General features: G+C 57.3%; 1 protein-coding gene across 2 annotated transcripts in view; it reads left to right on the forward strand.

The window, feature by feature from the left end:
* The window catches only part of NEURL4 (neuralized E3 ubiquitin protein ligase 4), a 288,408-nt gene that overhangs the window by 184,421 nt on the left and 91,487 nt on the right, over positions 1 to 12,500 (forward strand). For both annotated transcript variants that reach the window (XM_088464392.1, XM_088464393.1), the window contains exons 16-17: positions 2,175 to 2,320; positions 10,581 to 10,796. In XM_088464392.1, the coding sequence (XP_088320518.1) occupies positions 2,175 to 2,320; positions 10,581 to 10,796 (362 nt within the window). The remainder of the gene's footprint in view (positions 1 to 2,174; positions 2,321 to 10,580; positions 10,797 to 12,500) is intronic.

Consider the following 12,500-nt stretch of genomic DNA (forward strand, 5'->3'; position numbering starts at 1 on the left):
CCCTGTACGCTGCTCTGTGTGTGAGTGTGTGTGTGGCCCTGTACGCTGCTCTGTGTGTGTGTGTGGCCCTGTACGCTGCTCTGTGTGTGTGTGGCCCTGTACACTGCTCTGTGTGTGTGTGTGTGTGGCCCTGTACGCTGCTCTGAGTGTGTGTGTGGCCCTGTACGCTGCTCTGTGTGTGTGTGTGGCCCTGTACGCTGCTCTGTGTGTGTGTGTGTGTGTGGCCCTGTACGCTGCTCTGTGTGTGTGTGTGTGGCCCTGTACGCTGCTCTGTGTGTGTGTGTGTGGCCCTGTACGCTGCTCTGTGTGTGTGTGTGGCCCTGTACGCTGCTCTGTGTGTGTGTGGCCCTGTATGCTGCTCTGTGTGTGGCCCTGTACGCTGCTCTGAGTGTGTGTGTGTGTGGCCCTGTACGCTGCTCTGTGTGTGTGGCCCTGTATGCTGCTCTGTGTGTGTGTGTGTGTGGCCCTGTACGCTGCTCTGTGTGTGTGTGTGTGTGGCCCTGTACGCTGCTCTGTGTGTGTGTGTGTGTGTGTGTGTGTGTGGCCCTGTATGCTGCTCTGTGTGGGTGTGTGGCCCTGTATGCTGCTCTGTGTGGGTGTGTGGCCCTGTACGCTGCTCTGTGTGTGTGTGTGTGGCCCTGTACGCTGCTCTGTGTGTGTGTGGCCCTGTATGCTGCTCTGTGTGTGGCCCTGTACGCTGCTCTGAGTGTGTGTGTGGCCCTGTATGCTGCTCTGTGTGTGTGTGTGTGTGTGGCCCTGTACGCTGCTCTGTGTGTGTGGCCCTGTACGCTGCTCTGTGTGTGTGTGGCCCTGTACGCTGCTCTGTGTGTGTGTGGCCCTGTACGCTGCTCTGTGTGTGTGTGTGTGTGGCCCTGTACGCTGCTCTGTGTGTGTGTGGCCCTGTACGCTGCTCTGTGTGTGTGTGTGTGTGTGTGGCCCTGTATGCTGCTCTGTGTGTGTGTGTGGCCCTGTACGCTGCTCTGTGTGTGGCCCTGTACGCTGCTCTGTGTGTGTGTGGCCCTGTACGCTGCTCTGTGTGTGTGTGGCCCTGTACGCTGCTCTGTGTGTGAGTGTGTGTGTGGCCCTGTACGCTGCTCTGAGTGTGTGTGTGGCCCTGTACGCTGCTCTGAGTGTGTGTGTGGCCCTGTACGCTGCTCTGTGTGTGTGTGTGGCCCTGTACGCTGCTCTGTGTGTGTGTGTGTGTGTGGCCCTGTACGCTGCTCTGTGTGTGTGTGTGTGGCCCTGTACGCTGCTCTGTGTGTGTGTGTGTGTGGCCCTGTACGCTGCTCTGTGTGTGTGTGTGTGGCCCTGTATGCTGCTCTGTGTGTGTGGCCCTGTACGCTGCTCTGTGTGTGTGGCCCTGTACGCTGCTCTGTGTGTGTGTGTGTGGCCCTGTACGCTGCTCTGTGTGTGTGTTGCCCTGTACGCTGCTCTGTGTGTGTGTGGCCCTGTACGCTGCTCTGTGTGTGTGTGGCCCTGTACGCTGCTCTGTGTGTGTGTGGCCCTGTACGCTGCTCTGTGTGTGTGTGGCCCTGTACGCTGCTCTGTGTGTGTGTGGCCCTGTACGCTGCTCTGTGTGTGTGTGTGGCCCTGGTCGTTGCTCTGTGTGTGTGTGTTTAGCCCTGTACGCTGCTCTGTGTGTGTGTGTGTGGCCCTGTACGCTGCTCTGTGTGTGTGTGTGGCCCTGCACGCTGCTCTGTGTGTGTGTGGCCCTGTACGCTGCTCTGTGTGTGTGTGTGGCCCTGTACGTTGCTCTGTGTGTGTGTGTGTGGCCCTGTACGTTGCTCTGTGTGTGTGTGTGTGGCCCTGTACGCTGCTCTGTGTGTGTGTGTGTGGCCCTGTACGCTGCTCTGGGTGTGTGGCCCTGTACGCTGCTCTGAGTGTGTGTGTGTGGCCCTGTACGCTGCTCTGTGTGTGTGTGTGGCCCTGTACGTTGCTCTGTGTGTGTGTGTGTGTGTGGCCCTGTACGTTGCTCTGTGTGTGTGTGTGTGTGTGGCCCTGTACGCTGCTCTGTGTGTGTGTGTGTGTGTGTGTGTGTGTGTGGCCCTGTACGTTGCTCTGTGTGTGTGTGTGTGTGTGTGGCACTGTACTGTGGTTGTTGTGTCTTTGCCCCGTACTCATCTGTCACTTCTCCTCTCCCGCTCATCTCTCTCTATTTACATGTAATCTCCCAGTCCCCAGCGTCAGCCACAGGTTCCATTCTGTGTGCGGTAAGAACGTGTCTGTCCTGTGTGATGGGACCCGAGCAGAGCGTAACGCTGGCTACGCAGACGGCATCGTGTTCAGCAGCAGCGAGCTCCTGGTGAATGAGGTCTTTGAGGTGAGTAGAAGAGAAATTCATCAGATGAATTCTATGTCCAGAGGGGATCAGGACAGGTTCTGTCCCTGTAAAAAGGCAGGTGTACTGCGAGGGTGGGATCAGGACAGGTTCTGTCCCTGTATAAAGGCAGGTGTACTGCGAGGGTGGGATCAGGACAGGTTCTGTCCCTGTATAAAGGCAGGTGTACTGCGAGGGTGGGATCAGGACAGGTTCTGTCCCTGTATAAAGGCAGGTGTACTGCGAGGGTGGGATCAGGACAGGTTCTGTCCCTATATAAAGGCAGGTGTACTGCGAGGGTGGGATCAGGACAGGTCCTGTCCCTGTATAAAGGCAGGTGTACTGCGAGGGTGGGCTCAGGACAGGTCCTGTCCCTGAATAACGGCAGGTGTACTGCGAGGGTGGGATCAGGACAGGTTCTGTCCCTGTGTAAAGGCAGGTGTACTGCGAGGGTGGGCTCAGGACAGGTTCTGTCCCTGTGTAAAGGCAGGTGTACTGCGAGGGTGGGCTCAGGACAGGTTCTGTCCCTGTGTAAAGGCAGGTGTACTGCGAGGGTGGGCTCAGGACAGGTTCTGTCCCTGTATAAAGGCAGGTGTACTGCGAGGGTGGGCTCAGGACAGGTCCTGTCCCTGAATAACGGCAGGTGTACTGCGAGGGTGGGATCAGGACAGGTTCTGTCCCTGTGTAAAGGCAGGTGTACTGCGAGGGTGGGCTCAGGACAGGTTCTGTCCCTGTGTAAAGGCAGGTGTACTGCGAGGGTGGGCTCAGGACAGGTTCTGTCCCTGTGTAAAGGCAGGTGTACTGCGAGTGTGGGATCAGGACAGGTTCTGTCCCTGTATAATGACAGGTGTACTGCGAGGGTGGACTCAGGACACGTCCTGTCCCTGTATAAAGGCAGGTGTACTGCGAGGGTGGGCTCAGGACAGGTTCTGTCCCTGTGTAAAGGCAGGTGTACTGCGAGGGTGGGCTCAGGACAGGTTCTGTCCCTGTGTAAAGGCAGGTGTACTGCGAGGGTGGACTCAGGACACGTCCTGTCCCTGTATAAAGGCAGGTGTACTGCGAGTGTGGGATCAGGACAGGTCCTGTCCCTGTATAAAGGCAAGGCAGGTGTACTGCGAGGGTGGGCTCAGGACAGGTCCTGTCCCTGTATAAAGGCAGGTGTACTGCGAGGGTGGGCTCAGGACAGGTTCTGTATAAGGAGGGTAATGGTTCTCCCTCCTTCATCACTCCATAGGGGACACAGGCAGAGACCGTGGGTTTAGTCCAGACACAACTAGTTACGCACCACACAAGGAGCCGGCTAGCCCCCTTCTGCCCCTCTCACAGCACCACACAGGGAGCCGGCTAGCCCCCTTCTGCCCCTCTCACAGCACCACACAGGGAGCCGGCTAGCCCCCTTCTGCCCCTCTCACAGCACCACACAGGGAGCCGGCTAGCCCCCTTCTGCCCCTCTCACAGCACCACACAGGGAGCCGGCTAGCCCCCTTCTGCCCCTCTCACAGCACCACACAGGGAGCCGGCTAGCCCCCTTCTGCCCCTCTCACAGCACCACACAGGGAGCCGGCTAGCCCCCTTCTGCCCCTCTCACAGCACCACACAGGGAGCCGGCTAGCCCCCTTCTGCCCCTCTCACAGCACCACACAGGGAGCCGGCTAGCCCCCTTCTGCCCCTCTCACAGCACCACACAGGGAGCCGGCTAGCCCCCTTCTGCCCCTCTCACAGCACCACACAGGGAGCCGGCTAGCCCCCTTCTGCCCCTCTCACAGCACCACACAGGGAGCCGGCTAGCCCCCTTCTGCCCCTCTCACAGCACCACACAGGGAGCCGGATAGCCCCCTTCTGCCCCTCTCACAGCATCACACAGGGAGCCGGCTAGCCCCCTTCTGCCCCCCTCACAGCATCACACAGGGATCCGGCTAGCCCCCTTCTGCCCCTCTCACAGCACCACACAGGGAGCCGGCTAGCCCCCTTCTGCCCCTCTCACAGCACCACACAGGGAGCCGGCTAGCCCCCTTCTGCCCCTCTCACAGCACCACACAGGGAGCCGGCTAGCCCCCTTCTGCCCCTCTCACAGCACCACACAGGGAGCCGGCTAGCCCCCTTCTGCCCCTCTCACAGCACCACACAGGGAGCCGGCTAGCTCCCTTCTGCCCCCCTCACAGCATCACACAGGGAGCCGGCTAGCCCCCTTCTGCCCCTCTCACAGCACCACACAGGGAGCCGGCTAGCCCCCTTCTGCCCCTCTCACAGCACCACACAGGGAGCCGGCTAGCCCCCTTCTGCCCCCCTCACAGCATCACACAGGGAGCCGGCTAGCCACCTTCTGCCCCTCTCACAGCACCACACAGGGAGCCGGCTAGCCCCCTTCTGCCCCTCTCACAGCACCACACAGGGAGCTGGCTTGCCCCCTTCTGCCCCTCTCACAGCACCACACAGGGAGCCGGCTAGCCCCCTTCTGCCCCTCTCACAGCACCACACAGGGAGCCGGCTAGCCCCCTTCTGCCCCTCTCACAGCACCACACAGGGAGCCGGCTAGCCCCCTTCTGCCCCTCTCACAGCACCACACAGGGAGCCGGCTAGCCCCCTTCTGCCCCTCTCACAGCTCCACACATGGAGCCGGCTAGCCCCCTTCTGCCCCTCTCACAGCATCACACAGGGAGCCGGCTAGCCCCCTTCTGCCCCTCTCACAGCACCACACAGGGAGCCGGCTAGCCCCCTTCTGCCCCTCTCACAGCACCACACAGGGAGCCGGCTAGCTCCCTTCTGCCCCTCTCACAGCACCACACAGGGAGCTGGCTAGCCCCCTTCTGCCCCTCTCACTGCATCACACAGGGAGCCGGCTAGCCCCCTTCTCCCCCTCTCACAGCACCACACAGGGAGCCGGCTAGCCCCCTTCTCCCCCTCTCACAGCACCACACAGGGAGCCGGCTAGCCCCCTTCTGCCCCGCTCATTGGTACATTCTCAGTGCACCCCTATTTTATTACACACAGTAGTCTGCTTTTACCTGTGGGGACTGCCCTGGATTGCGGTAACAGGTCTTCCAAGGGCAGAGCTCCCAGGCGTGGGGGTGCCTCAGTGCTGTGAGGGTGCCTCAGTGCTGTGTAACTGCAGGACTTGTGCCTCCTGTACTTTCTCCTCGGGCTCCGCACCACGATGTGCTCTGTGTCCTGTGATTCAGCAAGGATCGCAACTGCGATCACGCACGCTATCGGCCGATTGTTGTGTACTGCAATACATACGCAGAAAGCGCGTGCGAACACTCCACTGGCTACGGAGACCCATCGCAGAGTGATTGATAGGACATGTGCGTTTGGGGGAGGTGACGGGGGAGTGGTCAGCGAAACGCAGGCGTGCATAAATTAGCCATTGCTATGCCCTCCACAGTCCAGAGCTCTTACTGACTGAGGGGAACAGTCCCTGAGTACGGCCAGAGCTTGTGCGCGTGTGCGTTAGGCTGCGATGGTGTCACAGTCCTGATAAGACGTGTGTAAGGTGAGGTGGGCGTCCCTGTGTAGTGCTGCGATGGCGTCACAGTCCTGATAAGACGTGTGTAAGGTGAGGTGGGCGTCCCTGTGTAGTGCTGCGATGGCGTCACAGTCCTGATAAGACGTGTGTAAGGTGAGGTGGGCGTCCCTGTGTAGTGCTGCGATGGCGTCACAGTCCTGATAAGACGTGTGTAAGGTGAGGTGGGCGTCCCTGTGTAGTGCTGCGATGGCGTCACTGTCCTGATAAGACGTGTGTAAGGTGAGGTGGGCGTCCCTGTGTAGTGCTGCGATGGCGTCACAGTCCTGAAGACGTGTGTAAGGTGAGGTGGGCGTCCCTGTGTAGTGCTGCGATGGCGTCACAGTCCTGATAAGACGTGTGTAAGGTGAGGTGGGCGTCCCTGTGTAGTGCTGCGATGGCGTCACAGTCCTGATAAGACGTGTGTAAGGTGAGGTGGGCGTCCCTGTGTAGTGCTGCGATGGCGTCACAGTCCTGATAAGACGTGTGTAAGGTGAGGTGGGCGTCCCTGTGTAGTGCTGCGATGGCGTCACAGTCCTGATAAGACGTGTGTAAGGTGAGGTGGGCGTCCCTGTGTAGTGCTGCGATGGCGTCACAGTCCTGATAAGACGTGTGTAAGGTGAGGTGGGCGTCCCTGTGTAGTGCTGCGATGGCAGAGGATTCGCTTACTATCGCAGTGAGTCTGCGTGGGCAATCTGTGCTGCATCAGGCTGGTGTCCGTCAGCCATGACTTCCACCTGGATCCACCCTGGGCCACCTCTCTCATAGGTAAGGTCACCCCCCCCCTTATTTATTATTACCAGTTCTTTATATAGCGCACACATATTCTGCAGCGCTGTACAGAGAATATTTGGGCATTTGCATCAGTCCCAGCCCCAGTGGAGCTCACACTCTGTTCCCTACCAGTATATTATTGGAGTGTGGGACGAAACCGGAGCACCCAGAGGAAACCCACGCAAGCACAGGGAGAATATACAAACTTCACACAGGTCGGGCCGTATTGGGAATGGATCCCACGATCTCAGTGCTGTGAGGCCGTAATGCTTACCATTACACCATCTGTGCTGCCCCTGCTAGTATCCCTACAGGGACCCAGCTATCCCCAGTTGTCCTGTCTCTGGGTACCTTACAGCACACCATGGATGCAGTTCTTCTGGCATTAGCGCAGGTGTCTGCTTCTCTCCAGCAGAGGCTGGACGGGGTACACACTTCAGGCGCAGACCCTCCAGTGGAGAGAGATCTGCGCCCCAGTCCTGTAAGGATTTGGACTCTGAGCTTCCTCAGCTCACTAGGACATTAATGTTTCGTCTGTCCTGGAGAACACCCTATCGCAGATAGGTCTAGCGGCCCTGTTTAACGTCGTGAGAGCTGTTTTCCGCATGACCGATGCCGAGCAGGCCCCTAAGGCAATTAGTGGACCTTCTACGGAGGCGTGGGCTTACGCTAATAAGCGCCTCCAGATTTCTAAGCGTATTGCCTCCTCTACCTGCTGCGGAACGGGCTTAATGCGCCTTCTCAGGTGGATGCTTACATGACCCACCTAGTCAAAAACGTTGCCCTTCCTAGTCCAAATACGGCATCCCTTAAGGGTCCGACGGACTGAACGTGGGAATTTCCCTCAAAAGGGACTTATATTCTGCAGGCGCTATTGCTCGTCCAGCCCTGATTTCTGCTTAGGTAGCTAAAGCTATCGGAGGTTGGACAGATGCTCTTCAGGAGAGCCTCAGCTCGGGTACCCTCAGGAACTAGCTTTTGGCGTTAGGGGAGCACATCAGAGGGCAGCCTCTTATCTAGGAGAGGCAACAATAGATACTGATGTCCCTAGCTTTTAGGGTGTTAACATCCTCGGTAGCTGCTAGGCGAGACCTCTGGTTTTGTTTCTCGTGTGCCGACACAGACTTGAGGAAGACCATAGGGTCTCTTCCACATTCAGGGATTCGTTGGGGTCCTGATTTGGACACACTTGTAGCCACGATGACGGTGTACAGGACGACCTTCCTCCCTTCTGTGACCTAGGTCGCAAACTTCTAATTTTCGCTCATTTCATCAGTAGTGAAGGGCCAACCTTTCTCAAGGTCTCTGGGTTACTCTTTCAAGGGTTCTAAGCCCCGAGCTTAAAAGCCCAGGCCTACAAGTAATCCTACCTCCAGGCCTGCTGACATGGCAGACCTCCACCTAGGTGGAACAAGCATGGGAGGCCGACTTCTGACGTTTCCAACACCTAGATGGTGACCCCGTCGTATGCCTGAGGACGAGGTGTTCTTTCCCTGGGCTACACCGTAGCCTTTCTGGAAAGGCTTAAGAACCTGTTTTTTTTTCCACAGGCTTTCCGGGGATCCAGACAAAGTGGAAGCATTGGGGGAATCTATTCACTCCCTTGTTCCAGTTTCCCTGTCTCAGAGAGACAAGGGCTTTTATGCCAGTCTCTTCTTTGTTCAGGAGCCGAGGGTTCTTTCCGGCCAATCCTCAGCCTGGAAACACTCAACAGGGTTTTTGTGAGTCCCAGGATATCTAAGATAGACTCTGCATTGGGTCTCTACGTTCCATCATTCTGGTACTGGATATGGGGGATCTCAGGGCCTCCTGGGATTTCCTGAATGCCTATTTGCAGGTTCCTATTCGGCTCAGTCACCAGAGTTTGATCTGGCTTGTCGGCCGGGAGGAGCATTTCCAATTTCGGGCATTGCCTTTTGGTCTTTCCATGGCCCGTCGACTTTTGAAAACAGTCATGGCAGCTCATTTATGCTGCAGGTGTAATAGGTTTCTACCTTCTATAGACGACCTTCTGATCCTTACCCGGTCTCCAAATGTTCTCCAAGAACCCACCAGTCTCTCAACAGATCTCCAATCCCATGGAGGGCTCATCAGTGGGATTAAATTATCCTGAACTCTGTCGCATGAGATGTACCATCTGGTGGTCTTCCTGGATTCCAGGGTTCAACGGATCTTCCTCTCACCAGAAAAGCTTTGGGACCTACAGGCCAGGATCCGCAAGTTCTTAAGTCATCGCTGAGTGTCAATACACTCTTGCATTCAGATCCTGGGCTCACTTGTCTCCACCTTCGACAAGGCGGAGTATACCCAGTTTCACTCCCAGCCTCTTCAGATGGAGGATTTGTCCTGGTGGAAGAGAACCCACAGACTTCCTACTCCTCTTCTGGGAGGTTTGGTTCTTCCTCTTCTGGTCCAGGTGCCCTGCTTAGACAGGGGCTGCCCCCTTTGGGATTCCACACTGTCAATAACCTTCCAGGGTCGGTGAACAACTTTCAGGGAGCCTGCTGCCGATCTACTTTCTGGATCTCCAACCAATCTTCAAAGCTCTCTGCCTGGCTAGGCCGCTCCTACAGCATGGTTCGATTCAGGTACAATCTGATAACGTGACTGCCATCGCCTACATAAATCGCCAGGGCGGCGCTCGTCATGGCGCCATGAAGGAGGTGAGTCGCTTTCTCATCTGGGCAGTGTGTCGGCTTCCGGCTCTGTTGTTGATCTTCATCCCCATAGTCTGGAATTGGGAAGATAACTTCCTTGGCTGCCTGGGCGTTTCATCCGGACGACTTTCGGATCCTAGGTCTTTGCTGGGGGTTGCCAGATGTCACTTTGATGGCGTCTCAGCACAGACACAAGCTACCGAAGTACTTCTTCCATGCCAGGGATCTGGGAGCCCTTCAGGTGGATCTTCAGACCCTTCAATCTCTTGTATGTCTTCCCTCCAATCTCGTGGATTGCTTGGGTTCTCCGCAAGTTGCAGTGGGAGCGTGGCAGGATAATCCTGGTTGCCGGCTATTGGCCATGGCGAGCTTGGTTCGAAGATCTACCAATGCTCCGCTGTGTCTTCCTCTGTGGCCAGATCTTCTGTCTCAGGGCCCGTACTTAAATCCAGATCTGGCTCATCTTGTTGCTCTTGACACCTTAGTCTTGAGTGCTAAAGGGTCCTCCAGGTCGGTCATTTGTACTATGCTGTATGCCTTTAAGCCCTCCTCTGCAAGACTTTCACTGCTTTGGCGGATTTACTTTGCTTGATTTTTTTACAGGAATTTTAATCTCTGGATTTAGCCTCCGCCTCTCTTCTTTGAAGGTGCAGGATTCCACGCTTTCTGTCCTATTTCTGAGACAGATTGCTTGACTGATTGCCTGACGTACGAATTTTCCTTCAAGGTGTTCTCCTCGTACTGCGTGGTTCCTCGGCTCCTTGGACTTTGTCTTTGGTGCTTCGAGCTCTTCCGTCATTGCCCTTTGAGCCCTTTTGTGGATGACCTTTTTTCTGCTGGCTATGCCGTCTGCCCGGCGGGTGTCTCACTGGGGCACGTTGTCCTATCTCTCCCCATTGTAGGTTTCTGGGTGTTTGGACTTGTATGTGTTTGTCAGTCTTCCTTCTCTTCCTCGCTCCTGCCTTGGGCTTGCTAACTTAACTGGCCTGCCTGGGGCTGTGGGTGGGGTATAGGGGGGGAGGAGCCTGGGCTGCTGGGAGACTAATAGTTGAGTTGGTGCCCGGACTCCTCCTCCTCCAGCCCCCATGTCCCCCCTATGTATCTCGGAGAAAAGGATTTAACTTGGTAAGACCGTAAATCTTCTTCTCTCCTGCTGTAAGTGACACTTTCCATAGTATAACTGTGATCACCAATGTATGACTGCAGTAGTAATACGCTACCAGTGCTTCTTCTCCCCAGACCTTATCGCATAGTATAATGATACGTATGAGATCACTGTGTTTACCATTGGATGAGCCTATATTAACGCATGTAAATTTATAATGTGCAGGTGAGAGTGGAGCGACTGGAACCCCGCTGGTCAGGATCCTGTCATATTGGTGTCACTTCAATTTCACCTCATGATGCCCCATTCCTGGTGGGTGGTCTTCCAGCAAGGGCGCTTGATCTTCGTACTCGTGTTACATGGCTGGTTTCAGGTTCTGAGGTCTTGCGGAATGGACAACGCCTCCGAGATAATTATTGTAACAGCTTAGAGCGGACCAGAGTAAGTTACCTGTCTTGCTAGTGTTTTGTAAGACTAAGGGGTGGGGGCAGTATATGGGCAGGTCCTGTCCTTATGTATAGGCAGGTGTACCGCATGGGTGGGGTCAGTATATGGGTGGGGTCAGGGCAGGTGTTCCGCGTGGGTGGGAGCAGTATATGCGTGGGGTCAGGGCAGGTCCTGTCTATATATAAAGGCACGTGTACCGGGTGGGTCAGGGCAGGTGTACTGGGTGGGAGCAGTGCATGGGTGGGGGGGGGTCAGGGCAGGTGTACTGGGTGGGAGCAGTGTATGGGTGGGGGTGGGGTCGTTAGGGGTCAGGGCAGGTGTACCTGGTGGGGGGGGGTCGTTAGGGGTCAGGGCAGGTGTACCTGGTGGGGGGGGGGGTCGTTAGGGGTCAGGGCAGGTGTACCATATGGGTGGGGTCAGGGCAGGTGTACCGCGTGGGTGGGAGCAGTGTATGGGTGGGGGTCAGGGCAGGTGTACCGCGTGGGTGGGAGCAGTGTATGGGTGGGGGTCAGGGCAGGTGTACCGCGTGGGTGGGAGCAGTGTATGGGTGGGGGTCAGGGCAGGTGTACCGCGTGGGTGGGAGCAGTGTATGGGTGGGGGGTCAGGGCAGGTGTACCGCGTGGGTGGGAGCAGTGTATGGGTGGGGGTCAGGGCAGGTGTACCGCGTGGGTGGGAGCAGTATATGGGTGGGGTCAGGGCAGGTGTACCGCGTGGGTGGGAGCAGTATATGGGTGGGGTCAGGGCAGGTGTACCGGGTGGGAGGGGAGCAGTATATGGGTGGGGTCAGGGCAGGTGTACCGGGTGGGAGGGAGCAGTATATGGGTGGGGTCAGGGCAGGTGTATCGGGTGGGTGGGAGCAGTATATGGGTGGGGTCAGGGCAGGTCCTGTCTATATATAAAGGCACGTGTACCGGGTGGGTGGGAGCAGTGTATGGGTGGGGTGGGTCAGGGCAGGTGTACTGGGTGGGAGCAGTGTATGGGTGGGGGTCAGGGCAGGTGTACCGCGTGGGTGGGAGCAGTATATGGGTGGGGTCAGGGCAGGTGTACAGCGTGGGTGGGAGCAGTATATAGGTGGGGTCAGGGCAGGTGTACAGGGTGGGTGGGAGCAGTACATGGGTGGGGTCAGGGCAGGTGTAATGGGTGGGTGGGAGCAGTACATGGGTGGGGTCAGGGCAGGTGTACCGGGTGGGAGGGAGCAGTATATGGGTGGGGTCAGGGCAGGTGTATCGGGTGGGTGGGAGCAGTATGTGGGAGCAGTATGTGGGTGGGGTCAGGGCAGGTCCTGTCTATATATAAAGGCACGTGTACCGGGTGGGTGGGAGCAGTGTATGGGTGGGGTGGGGTGGGGTGGGTCAGGGCAGGTGTACCGCGTGGGTGGGAGCAGTATATGGGTGGGGTCAGGGCAGGTGTACAGCGTGGGTGGGAGCAGTATATGGGTGGGGTCAGGGCAGGTGTAATGGGTGGGTGGGAGCAGTACATGGGCGGGGTCAGGGCGGGTCTATAGATAAAGGCAGTTGTACCGCGTGGGTGGGAGCAGTATATGGGTGGGGTCAGGGCAGTTGTACCTCATGGGTGGGGTCAGGGCAGTTGTACCGTGGGGTGGGAGCAGTATATGGGTGGGGTCAGGGCAGGTTTATAGATAAAGGCACGTGTACCGGGTGGGTGGGAACAGTATATGGGTGGGGTGGGTCAGGGCAG

This window comes from Taudactylus pleione, unplaced genomic scaffold (assembly GCF_031769625.1).
Source record: "Taudactylus pleione unplaced genomic scaffold, aTauple2 ptg001664l, whole genome shotgun sequence".
NCBI classification, from domain to species: domain Eukaryota; kingdom Metazoa; phylum Chordata; class Amphibia; order Anura; family Myobatrachidae; genus Taudactylus; species Taudactylus pleione.